Source organism: Protobothrops mucrosquamatus, unplaced genomic scaffold (assembly GCF_001527695.2).
Source record: "Protobothrops mucrosquamatus isolate PMUCROS unplaced genomic scaffold, P.Mucros_1.0 scaffold268, whole genome shotgun sequence".
NCBI classification, from domain to species: domain Eukaryota; kingdom Metazoa; phylum Chordata; class Lepidosauria; order Squamata; family Viperidae; genus Protobothrops; species Protobothrops mucrosquamatus.
Genome location: NW_015386613.1, coordinates 344,847 through 357,981, shown reverse-complemented (window position 1 = coordinate 357,981; position 13,135 = coordinate 344,847). Strand labels below are relative to the sequence as shown.

The window sequence follows — 13,135 nt, the reverse complement described above, 5'->3', positions numbered from 1 at the left end:
TGGAACAACCTGCCTCCAGAAGCGGTGAATGCTCCAACACTGGAAGTTTTTAAGAAGAGACTGGACAGCCATTTGTCCGAAATGGTATAGGGTTTCCTGCCTGAGCAGGGGGTTGGACTCGATGACCTCCAAGGTCCCTTCCAACATTATTATTATTATTATTATTATTATTATTATTATTATTATTATTATTATTATTATTATTATTATTATTATTATTATTATTATTATAGGACATAGAATTTACATGCTTATTCCTACACTTCAGTGGGCAGGACTAACGCAAAAAACAGCCCCAGCATTAAATGATCCAAGCATTGAAATGAGAGGGGGAAAAATGCCCCAAATTCTCAAATCCCACAAAGGTCAATAACCTTGTCTGTTCTTATGCAAAATCTAATGCAAAAAAATTCTGAACTCTCATATATAGCTGCCTAGAGCCACTTGATAGATACGAATGGCATATAAATTTAATAAATAAATATTCTTGCTACAGATATGCTATTTTTAAAAGCGTCCCTATTCAGAAGAAAATGAATTAGGAGGGCCCAGAGACACTATTTAGGGTAACTGGGGTCTCCCTGGAGCCCATAAACATATTGGTGCATGTTCTTGAACCAAATTACATCCTGGCTTTGAGCTCCATCCAAAAACGCTGTCTGGGGAATTCTGGGAGTTGAAGTCCACCCATCTTAAAGCTTGCTACGGCTGAGAAAAGCAGATTCTCTTACCCATCCCCCTTGGCTTTGGACCCAAGGGCTGAAGTTTTCCTGCAGATATTTTGTTCCAAAGCCTAGCACGAGATTCATGGGGTGGTTGTCGATCGCAGTGAGCCTGGTGGTGGCTTCCATAATCAACGCAACTTTGACGCTCTTAAGTTCGTCCTCCGAATGGACAGTGGAGTCTATGGGTATCTCCTCAAGGAACTGGTCCGTCACTCTCCTGAAGAAGGCGTAGGTCATCATGTCCCTGATGCACTGACGGAAGGTCTTATCCTTCTTCGTCTGAAAGAGGAAAGAGAAAATTAATTAATTAATTAATTAATTAATTAATTAGCTTGCTTGCTTGCTTATTTATTTGCTTATATTTGCTTATTTATTTATTTTATTTTTTATTTATTTAGCTAGACAAATTCTTCAACAAGTTGTCTAGGTCAGATGGTTTTCTTTTCTCAAATTGTGTTATATGAAGATCAGCAAGAATTCCTCAAGAAATTGGTGGAATGGATTATTAATGGATGGAAACTTATCAAGGAGAGAAGCAACCTAGACCTAAGGAGAAATTTCCCGAGAATGACAACAATTAGCCAGTGGAACGGCTTGCATCTAGAAGTTGTGGGTGGTACATCAGTGGGAGCTTTTAAAGAAGAGATTGGACAACCATTTGTCTGAAGGGCTATAGGGTTTCTTGCCTGAACAGTGGGTTGGACTAGAAGATCTCCAAGGTCCCTTCCAACTCTGTTATTCTGTGTTTTGTTCTGTATTTTGATGAGATTGCATGAGAAACTAAGGGCCAAAAACAAAAAAAAGAAGATGCCCAATCATTCAAATGGTGCCTCTTGATAACATTTGTAAATCCCTGGCCTAGATGACTTTATGACTGAAGACAATTTGAGTTTTACCATCTCAGAATCTATGATAGTACCAAATTTATATCCTATTATATTTCTGTGGGAGCTCAAAATAGGTTACTTAGGACTCTCTCCATATTTTATTCCACCCATAAGTTAGGTTTTTTTTTAATGCCCCTCTTATGATAATGGTGGCTTTTTTGACAGTTTATTCCAGTAAAATAATGTGTCCCTATTCATGGCTCTTCCAAAGACTTTAATGAGATTTACTCCCAGGTAAGGGTGTCTAGAATTATAGACTCTGTGATTTTTTTGAAATCACCTTTCCAATCTTGGTATGTGAAAATACTTCTAGGTGCTCTGAAAATGGAAAAATCACATAGTTGAACTTTAGGGGGGGAGTTGCGTGCTCAACATAGACAGGGGAACTTATAAGTAATGACTTATTTCAGAGATGGCCAATTTTTGCATTCTTGGGGGAATCTAACGAAGCCTCAAATTGCTCCATCTGGACAGATTTGAACACTGGGCGCTATCTACAGTAACAAAATGAAATTCAATGATGAAAAAAGTAAGGTTCTACATTTAGGCAAGAAAAACCAAATGTACAGGTATAGTATAGGGGGTACCTTGCTCAATAGTAGTAACTGTGAGAGGGACCTCGGAGTCCTAGTGGACAATCATTTAAATGTGAGCCAGCCGTGTGCTGCAGCTGCCAAAAAAGCCAACACAGTGCTAGGCTGCATTAACAGAGGGATAGAATCAAGATCACGTCAAGTGTTAATACCACTTTACAAGGCCTTAGTAAGGCCACACTTGGAATACTGCATCCAGTTTTGGTCACCACGATGTAAAAAAGATGTTGAGACTCTAGAAAGAGTACAGAGAAGAGCAACAAAGATGATTAGGGGACTGGAGGCTAAAACATATAAGGAACGGTTGCTGGAATTGGGTATGTCCAGTTTAATGAAGAGAAGGACGAGGGGGGACAGGATAGCAGTGTTCCAGTATCTCAGGGGCTGCCCCAAAGAAGAGGGAGTCAAGCTATTTTCCAAAGCGCCTGAAGGCCGGACAAGAAGCAACAGGTGGAAACTAATCAAGGAGAGAAGAAAACCTAGAACTAAGGAGAAACTTCCTGACAGTTAGAACAATTAACCAGTGGAACTCGTTGCCTCCAGAAGCGGTGAATGCGCCAACACTGGAAGTTTTTAAGAAAAGACTGGACAGCTATTGGTCTGAAATGGTATAGGGTTTCCTGCCTGAGCAGGGGGTTGGACTAGATGACCTCCAAGGTCCCTTCCAACTTTATCATTATTATGAATTAATTAATTTGCAAATCAAGAGCATTGGAGTCCCGGTCACCTTAGGCTACTTACCTTTTCCTCCAGTTCATCTCCTGATTTCCGTAACAAGGCAACTATCGCATCAATAACCTTTTCTTCGTTGTCTGGTGGAAAGATAAAAATAACTGGTTCATTTTCTTTTAACACAGCAAGGAAAATGACAAAGTGCTTGGACTAATGATGTTGTAAGATGCTACCAGAAATGACGGATTGCTTAGAGGCCCTCAAGTTGTTCTCAACTCCTCCTTTGACCACATACAGTAGGTTTTCTCCAGGGAAAAATGATTCCTGGATAAACTGTAGACAAGGCGCCTAAATGCCTCCAGTCTCCTCCTGCTTTCAAAACCCTTGTCTGTTCCAACTACAAGCCTCTCCCACATGGAAAACAAAGTACAGGCGGCTTATAAGTGCATTAGATTATTTTCCATCATGCTAAGGATTTTGTCCCCTGCAACCGAGGGGGAGATATTGCCCGGTTTGGTCTGCTTCTGCTGTCAAATGAAAAATCTGAAATAAGGTCAGATGTCCCCTCCAGAGAAAGAGCTCCCTGTGGGGATCCTTTCATGAGACACGCTTGCTGGTGGCACAGTGGTTAGAGGGCACCACTGCAAGGGAATTCTGCCGACTGCCGGCTGACTGCAGTTCAGCAGTTCGATTCTCACCAGGTTGACTCAGCTCTCCACCCTTCTGAGGTTGGTAAAATGAGGACCCAGATTGTTGGGGGGCAAGCCTCTGTAAACTGCTTAGAGAGGGCTGTAAAGCACTGTGAAGCGGTAGATAAGTCTAAGTGCTATTGCTATTGCTTCTCCAGGCTTGCTCAAAGAGGCTCTATGGGGTAGGTCAGTGGTGGCGAACCTATGGCAGGGGTGCCAGAGGCGGCACTCAGAGCCCTCTCTGTGGGCACGCGCGCCATTGCCTCAGTCCTAGGCCTTCAGCTAGGTTTTATAAAACCTTTTCGCTTTAGGCCTCCGTCACAGTGTGCAAAAAAGAAAAAAGATTCAATCAATCAGTCAATTTCAACTTCTTGCAGGGAAAAAAAAAGATCTTGCAAAGTTGGAATTGATTGATTGAACTTTTTAATCCCACCCAGTCTGCCGTTACCACCACAGTCACGCCCACCCAATGGGCAACACCCACCCAATTGCCCCCCCCCCAGCCAATGGGCCACACCCACCCGGCACCTGACGATGCATAAGTGGGTTTTGGGTTGCAGTTTGGGCACTCGGTCTTTAAAAGGTTCGCCATCACTGGGGTAGGTTGACTGCAGGGCCAACAGGAAGGAGAGCTTTTGGGTGGGCTGCTCAGAGGAGCAACTCCACTGCCTGCAGCAGGAAGCAGAAATGGCTGGAAGAGGCAGTGATGCTCGCAGCAGCTCTCCTTGGCCAGCATGGGGCATGAAGCAGCTGGTTCCTCTACAGTTGGCTAAGGTTCCTGTTTTGGGGGGCAGTTCTACCTCTTGCAACATCTGGATTACTAAGCAGTTCCAGGCTACGCCAGCCCTAATCTTGTCACCGTATCATCCATACCAATGTTCCTCAATCTTGGCCATGCGTGGATTTCAACTCCCAGAATTCCCCAGCCAGCATAGTTGAAGTCTACACATCTTCAAGTGGTTGAGGGACATTGATCTATACAACTGAAAACCTCAGCCACTGCCTTCTCTTCTTCCTCTTACAGATTTCCCCTTTTTTATAAGCCACCCCCCAAAGACCATGGATGTATATTCTTGCCAGCCCCTCCTTTCCAAGTCCTTTACTTGAGCTGTGTTGATTAGCTAAGCAAGGTGACCTCTCCATGCCAGTGCTGCTGAGTAACCACGGTTTGGAAAGAAGGATCTAGAAATCCCTCAATCACCAGTTGAACAGCAGCCTGGGAAATCTTTTGCCCTGTGCGTGTCCTGTGAATACGTTCAAGAGCCCTCAGTAAAATATTGTGGAGAACGGTTGAGTTGAAATGGGTGGAACTGCTATGAGGCATATAGAAAGCAAGTTAAGGCCTCATCTAGAACTTGTGTCCAAATGGAAATCTTTCTGCAGTGCCCATGCGAACAAGGGACGGCGAAGTTCCATGAACAGAAAATCAGTAGCAAGAAATGTCCCCATGAAGGAAAAACACTTCACCTAATCCATCATCCCCAGCTGGTGGGATTGGCTTGCTGGCTGAGCCACCGTCTTCTTCTAGACTCAATGCACGTTCCACTACCACGATGCTCTTCTTCCCACTAGGAAATCTGGAACGATCCACTATCTCAACAAGTCTCTCTGCCAGACGAGGGATGTCCGAGTCATCTAGGAAAGCAAAACAAGAGTGGAATAATTTTATTCAACCATCTCCCTTCAGCGAATGCTTTATTCAAGAACATACAGACAGGAGATGCCTTCGGTCGTTATGGCAGAAAAGTGAGCAGCAGCCATTTTGGAATCCAGGCTGGCTCCATCACCACAGAGTTTGGAGGGAAAGGAGAATGGCCCATGAAGGCTACAGGTAGTCCTTGACTTCTGACTTATGAGGTATCTTTCTTAAGCCCTTAAGCAAGTCATGCCCAAGGTTTATGGCCTTTTCCCCGACACTTGTTAAGCAAATCCCTGCAATTGTGAAGGGAATCAGTTATCAGATGAATCCAGTTTCTCCCCTGGACTTTGCTTGTTGGCTGCAAAGGTCAAGAATGGTGATCACATGACCCTAAGATGCTGCCACTGTGGTAAATATATGTGGGTGGCCCAAGTTTTTATCTTGTGAGTGTAGGGGGTGCTATACTAGTAGTAAGTATGAGGACCAGTCATAAGTCACTTTTTTCAGTGCCATTGCAACTTCAAATGGTTGCTAAATGAAAGCTAAGGACCACCTTCACTGGTGAGCTGGGGGATTCTGGGCATTGAAGTTCACAGGTCTTAAAGTTGCCACAGTTGGACACCCCTGGTATAAATCATAACAAACCATTCTTTCTTGGTAGCAATCCACCCGCCATTACCACCCATTGGTTCCTCTCTTTCTCCTTATCATAGAAAGTCCACACTTCGTTTGAGGAAGGTGAAGGGAAACATTATTATTTTTAAGAAAATCAGGTCCATGTTTTCCATTTAAATATAAAAACTGGAAAATCAAGCAATAAACATAATATTATTGTTCTTGCAAAGGCTATATTAAGTAGATATATAGACCTCCTATACTCATAGATGGTCAACAAATTCATTACTCTACACGGGGGGGTGTCACAAAAGGGTGTGCAAAAGTCCGTACAAAAGTACGCAATCAAAAACATCGAGAGGTGATTGAAACTCTGCCTATTTTCACAGTATATAAAAGATCGGCAAAGCTTCAAGCACACACTGCCGTTGCCATCTTGACTTTTCTGACCATGTCTTCTGGTCAACCATTATCGGAAATACGTTGTCAGAAGGCCATTTTGAAGAACTGTTATGCTACCAAAATTAATCCAGCTTACTGTATATAACTCAACGAACAAGAAACCTACTTTGCGCACCTGATAAACCCCCAATTCCGGAGACCACCCTCATGGCATGGCCGTTGACGGAGTCCTGTTTTTGGGATACTCTTTGGTTCCTGGTGTCTTTTGCTTGTGGCCTTAGGCAAGAAGGAATACAAAGGCATTTCCAACTGGTTCTTGTCTTTGTCTTCTTTGCCTTCTTCTTCTTCTTCTTCGCCTTCTTCTGGTCCTTCTGGTTTGGTGGTTTATGATCTTCTGGAGAAATTTCTGGAAAGGTGACTTCTTCTTCCTTGGTTAGAGTGTTGACTTGTACCACCTCCCTCCTGTCCTCCTGGACTCCGGGTTCTCTTTCGAGTAATTGCCCATATTTGCTTGCAGACAGTCGCCGCTGTGCATAGACCATCAGCAGTCTGAATTCCACGCTGGTTCTGTCTGTGTCCTCCAGAGGGATTTCTTCCATGTTGTCCAGGCCGTTCTTGTATTCGCTGTTCATCCTGCAGCTTCTATCAGGTCCTTCCATTCTATAACAAAAGAAGAAAACCCAAGTTGCTTTAAGGTTTTTACACTCTTCCTTCTTTTCCACCATTTTAATTCTCAGCTGAGGAATATCATGAACATTTTGAGAGGTCAAGGTGGTAGCTGGACAAAACTCTGTTTTACACCCAACGCCCAAGTCCAAGGAGGGTCAAAACCCGCTGAGATAGCACCACCAAATGGTAGGACATCAAAAAAAAGAGGTGAGGCTTTAATCACATAATTGCAAACACCACAATCTTGTCCTTTTTGACCCCTTCCCTTGGACTCCCCAGACCCCTCCCCTTTTTAAGGAGAACCATCTCAGAAACGGCTCAGAAATGCAACCTTTACTGAAGGCAATCAGTTTTCTCAGAAGTCAAAGGGATGAAGAAGCTGTGGCAGTGCCAGAACTTTACAAGAGACTTTGAGGTCATCTTTTATTTCTGGCTTCCCAGAGAAAATGGCAAAGTGTAGGTACTTCATCCCTTCCCGCTGCCAAGAGTCTTTCAGCCACATTTTGACCCATTGGCTACCTCCCTTGCACAAGGGAAAGTCATATAGCAGGACTAGAAACATCCAGACAATGAATGTCTGGCGAGAATATGTGTTGCAGGATCATTTTGGAACAACAACATCAATATTTTTTTTCTTCCTCGGCAAGGCTAAACGTTGCTTCACTTGATAACATCAATGTAACAAAACTCCCAGGAGTTTTAAAACAAACTCCCATCCAGCTTTAAACAAACCCAACATTTAAATTTAGCTCATTATTATTAATAATTTGAAGCAATACCTTTGGATTTTAGTGCCCAAACAGTCCTGAAGAAGTCTCTTCCTGACCTTCCTTCCTGGTCTCCCTACAAAATTACTAAATGGTTGCTAGTCGATCAGATGGAACGTCTCCCGTGTCAGCTGTGCATCCAACAGCAAATGTGAGGAATTGAAATGAAAGAGTGGTAGAAGCGCTTTCACTTCCTCATTAGGCAGTCAAAGGTTAAAGGGTGGGGTTACCCAAACAAGCTCAAGCAGAAATTAAGCAAGATGAAGTCACTCTTAGTTTTCTACTACATAGAAAAACCTCTGGAAAAAATATGGGTGAGGGACATCTAAGCAATGTCTTGAAACAGTGACCAGGAGCACCTTGGGGGACATCTTGGGTGACCCTCTTTCTCTGAACCCAGCCTCCCTTGTTTTGGAGGCAAAGGAATTTCCTTGTGAGATACAGACACAGACATCTAGACCAGGACAATATAAATCAAACAAACAAACAACTGAATAAAACACATTCCAGCAAAGTAGAACATATGTTTGTTCCTCTCATAACTCCAAAGTCTCAGTATTTTCTAGGGACATAACTATCCATGGTCTCTTCCCCTTTCAGTGCAGTTGCTCCTTGGTTGAACACCTGAAATCTATACCTTCAATTGACATTGTTGGAAGATAATTAATGGTAGTCCAATCTCTTCTTAAAAACCTCCAGTGATGGAGCACCCACGACTTCTGGAGGCAAGGAGTTCCACTGATTAATTGTTCTGTCAGGAAATTTCTCCTTAGTTCTAGATTGCTTCTCTCTTCTCATCCGTTGCTTCTTGTCCTGCTCTCAGGTGCTTTGGAGAATAGCTTCACACACACACACACACACACACACACACACACACACACACACACACACACACACACACCTTCATGGCAATCCCTGAGATATTGGAAGACGGCTGTCATGTCACCCCTGGTCCTTCTCTTCATTAAACTAGATATTCCACTCCTTGACTGACCTAGAACCCATTACCTCTATCTACCCGTTAGTTCTCTATCCCCACTTCCAGCGTCAACCATCAAAAGAAGAGTTGAGTCTTTTTTACAACACGAATCTAGAAGATCCTCTCTGTGGGAGGGGGAAAGGTTGGGTTGAAAGACAGGCGAGACTGAGTAAAATAAGCTACATCTGAAGGAGGCGTTGAGTTCTATCTACACAGTAAGGAAGAAAGAGCTGCATTTTTCAGGATCAGCACCATTTTCTTCAAACTGGCAGCTGCAATGGGAAGCCACTGTGGTCAGAAGTAAGCAAGCTCTTTCTCAATGAAGAGAGATCCAGGTTTTCCTCTTTTAGGATTTGCAGCCCACTCTCTCTCTCCGTACTCCGTTTTCAGGATAACTTAGGATTTGGTTCTTAATTGGTTCTCTGCCTTGACTATGACAGACAGGCACAGGTTTCTGAAATTAATCTGCCAAAAAAAAAAGAAAGAGAGATCCATAAACGGTTTAAGTTCCATTTCAGGGGGGAAATCACCCCGTTGAGTTCCTGCTATTATAGCCAAAGCCCCTGTAAGTGCAGACTTTAGTCAATAAGCAGCCAATAAGCCAAAATCTTTTGACTTCTGTTTCTAAAAATGTGCTGGTTCACTGGTGCAGCCCTGACATCTAGTGGACAGAAAATAACCCTCCGCTATGAAATTTACACAAACTACCATTTTACATAAACTAGCTTGATCTAATCTGAGTGCAATTCTGTGACTTGTCCCCGTTGGCTTTGCCCTACTATTTTGCATAAATTGGGGCCCAAAATTATAATGCAGCGGGTGGAGACCTTTCTTCTCCACCTGAAGCCCACCTAACCAATCCCATTGACCAATCACACTCTCATCGTTACACTTCCTGGAATGTTAGTTTCTAACTCCCTGATTTTATCTGAGATGCCTATCAAGACACAGCCCTTTGCCTAGCCTACAATGGTGGAGCCCTTAAAGCAGGGGTCTTCAAACTTGGTCTTTTTATGAGTTGTGGACTTCAACTCCCAGAATTCCTCAGCCAGGCATGCTGGCTCAGGAATTCTGGGAGTTGAAGTCCACAAGTCATAAAAGGGCCAAGTTTGAAGAGCCGTGACCTAGGGCTACCGTACCTGGACTACAAAATCTGGAGCTACCACTTGAGGACAGCAAAGAGGTTCAGAATACGCTCCTGGCTGCCATCTGGAGGCCATAAAGGATGTTTGCATTCCAGAGTGTTTTGGAGTGGGGTGGCTATAATAAATCTAATAAATATGATAGCTCTAGTGCAAAAGTTGGACCATAAAAGTTGGACCATAAGAAAGGCTGAGTGACAAAGAATTGAGGCCTTTGAACTCTGGTGCTGGAGAAGACTCCTGCAAGTCCCCTGGACTGCAAGGCGATCCAACCGGTCAGTCCTGGAGGAGATCAACCCCGACTGCTCTTTAGAAGGCCAGATCCTGAAGTTGAAACTCAAGGACTTTGGCCACCTAATGAGAAGGAAGGACTCCCTGGAGAAGGGCCTGATGCTGGGAAAGATGGAGGGCAAGAGAAGAAGGGGACGACAGAGAATGAGGGGGCTGGATGGAGTCACTGAAGCAGGAGGCGTGAGCTTCAATGGACTCCAGAAGATGGTAGAGGACAGGAAGGCCTGGAGGAACGTTGTTCATGGGGTCGCAATGGGTCAGACACAACTTCGCAACTAACAACAACAGTACAAAAGTGTGGGAGGTAGCAAGTGATGGTCAGATAAGTCAAGGTGGCAGCTGTGCAAACAACGATTGGCCCCTTCATTGCTGATCAGCAGTTTCTCTAAACAGTTTCCCAGCTTTGGTAAGTTTTTAATTCCTAGGGAATTCTAGGAGTTGAAGTCCACACATCTTAAACTTGCTGAGGATGACAAACACTGTCCTAGAATGACATTTCTAAACTGTTCTTTCCCCCAGATCTAAGTAGGAACGTAGGCCTGTTACAGGGAACCAGACGATGGAATTGTTCAAATCACTAGTGTGATTTATGACGGAGACCCTTGCTCTAAGGCAGTGTTTCTGAACCTTGACCATTTTAAGGCATGTGGACTTCAACTCCCAGAATTCCACAGCCAGCAATGCTGGCTGTGGAATTCTGGGAGTTGAAGTCCACATGCCTTAAAATGGTCAAGGTTCAGAAACACTGTTCTAAGGAAACCTACTGTAACAACGGGCTTCTTAGCAGCTTCCTTGAGTTCCAAGTCAATTTCACAGTCAGTGCTGTAGTTTTAGGTTATCTATGATATTTAATTGATTTCTGTAAATGTTTATGGAGGAAGGCTGAATTTCAGCCTGGTCTGTCTGATTCTGGGAAACAAAGTTTTCTTCACCAACATCCTGTTTTGGGGGAAGTTTGGCCAGCCAGCCCTGCACGGGACAGCTGCAGTTTAAAGACTCTGCCATTTGGATTTGATATGGATTTTTTACATTAATCACCAGGGAGATGAGATGCCCACAAATAGCTGGCACGAGGCAGATGGGGGTGGCAGCAGGAAGGTTTGGGGGGAGGCTGAGTACAGCTGCTGTGAATGTCATTTCACACCTCTGTCCTGTGGGTTGGTGACGAGAAAGGAAAGAGGAACACCAGGGGGGCTGTGCCCTTTGGGACGAAACATTTAGCAGCCCCCAATTCTCTTCCCTCCAGGTTTGAAGCTTGCGGAAGTGTCCGCATCAATCATGATGTTATCAATCCAAATTTTATTCTTCCAGCAGGTGGCAGAACTTAGTTGAAACCGACCTTAGCAGATCTCGGAAAAGCTAAGCCAAGTTGGACTTGGTTAACACCTGGATGGAATTCCACCAGGGTCGGAGGATAGACGGTTGAAGAAATCGCTCATGAGGTTGCCTTTTTCGTGGGAGGGTCATGAAATTGTGGGGTTGTGTCTGCAGTGTAACAAGGAGTTGAGCTTGACTCAAGGGAAATGTGGCCTTTATTACGTTTTTAAGAGAGTCCAGGATTTATCCAGGTGGGACTTTGAGGAAGCTCTACCAGGACTCTTAGAACAAATGCCCACTACGACTACAGGTGGGTTTGGTGTGTAATTGTCTTCCTCAGTTGCATCTTGAGGGAGGGGTGTGAGGATGGAGACAAACTGTAAATGTGGATGATGTGGATTTGAACTCATACTTTGGAATGACTTTTTTAGGGGAGGGGATAAGATTTCAGGGCTCCTCCATCCCATTAAAGCTACATTAGATGCCCCCTGAAAGCGATTCAGTGAGTTTATAAATGAGCTGAAATGGATTCTCAGCTCACAACAAATGACCTCCCAGCCACTTTCTGAGTGGACACTACTGCAGCAATACTTTTATTTCCATTACACCGTGTGTAATTCCCATTGACTTCAATGGAGATTACAGTATAGCCAGGCATGGGAATTCACTGGAGAAAGCAATTATGTTGGGAAGAGTTGGCGGTAAAAGGAAACCGGGCCGTCAAAGAACACGGTGGCTGGACACCATCAGAGCTGACACCAGCCAGAGCATGGAACAGAAATGTCAAACTCAAGGCCCTGCGGACCAGATCTGGCCCACACTAGGCCCAGATCTGGCCCACGGGGCCGCCCCAGAGACAGCGAGGGACTGCCCCCACCCCCTGGCCCCGGTCCACCCCACCCTGGCCGGGCACTCCCCTGGGTAGCGTACAGGAGGTGGCGAGCGTGCGGTGGTTGGCGGTGACCAACAGCAGCTGCAGCCCACTGGTCCATCAGCTGGCACACCCCCCAGGGCCCCACAGTCCTTGCAGCACAGGTGGGTCCAAGTGTTGCGGCCGCCGGGCCGGCCCTCCAAGCAAAGGCCCGCCCAACCTGTCCCAGCTGCAGCATCCGCAGGCAAGCAAAGGCAGGTGGTGGGGCCGCAGCGAGGTGGCCCAGCCCATACCGTCACTGCCATTCTATGGCCCCTGCCCGCTTGTCCCCCACCGTCCAATCTCATCCTTCAGCTCCAACACACACACGGGATGAACTCCCACCTGCTCTGGTCCTGCCCCCTTCTGCCGGAGACCCCTGGATCCTCCTCATGCCCCCCAGCCCCCCCACAGATGCCCCCAACATGACTGACTTTGAGCCAGCCATGCCCCCTGCCCTCCCAGCCCCCCCAAGAGCCACCATAATGCTGGTGCTCTGTGGGTAAAATGAGGAAAGGGACGGAGTCTGGCAATTTGATCTTTGGCTCAGTTGACCTGGATCATGGAGCCTCAAAGCCTTTAAGCCAACATTCTCTTTATAGAACCTTAATCTAGACTGATTGAAGGTCAGGAGAACCAGGAAGGAAAGAGTTCCATCTGGTAGTCCAATAGCCTCTCTAGTGGAGTCCACCTCCTGGTCATCTCTTCTCTTTTCTTCCAGCATCAGAACCTTTTTTTTGGAGAGCTGGATCTTCCCATGAGGTGACCAAAGTTGGATAGTTTGAGTTGGTCATTTGTGCCTGGAAGGAGAACTCTGGATAGATTTCCTGATGGTGCA

The 13,135-nt window shown here is 45.2% G+C and overlaps 1 protein-coding gene across 1 annotated transcript in view; it reads right to left on the bottom strand.

Moving 5' to 3' along the window:
• The window catches only part of BCL2L14 (BCL2 like 14), an 8,135-nt gene extending 1,272 nt beyond the window's left edge, over nucleotides 1–6,863 (bottom strand). Inside the window, exons 1-4 of the mRNA XM_015814624.2 lie at nucleotides 6,398–6,863; nucleotides 5,034–5,201; nucleotides 2,947–3,017; nucleotides 732–1,004 (exon numbers count right to left, since the gene is read on the bottom strand). Of these exons, the coding sequence (XP_015670110.1) occupies nucleotides 732–1,004; nucleotides 2,947–3,017; nucleotides 5,034–5,201; nucleotides 6,398–6,854 (969 nt within the window). The 5' untranslated portion in view covers nucleotides 6,855–6,863. The remainder of the gene's footprint in view (nucleotides 1–731; nucleotides 1,005–2,946; nucleotides 3,018–5,033; nucleotides 5,202–6,397) is intronic.
• Nucleotides 6,864–13,135: the final 6,272 nt, after the last annotated feature.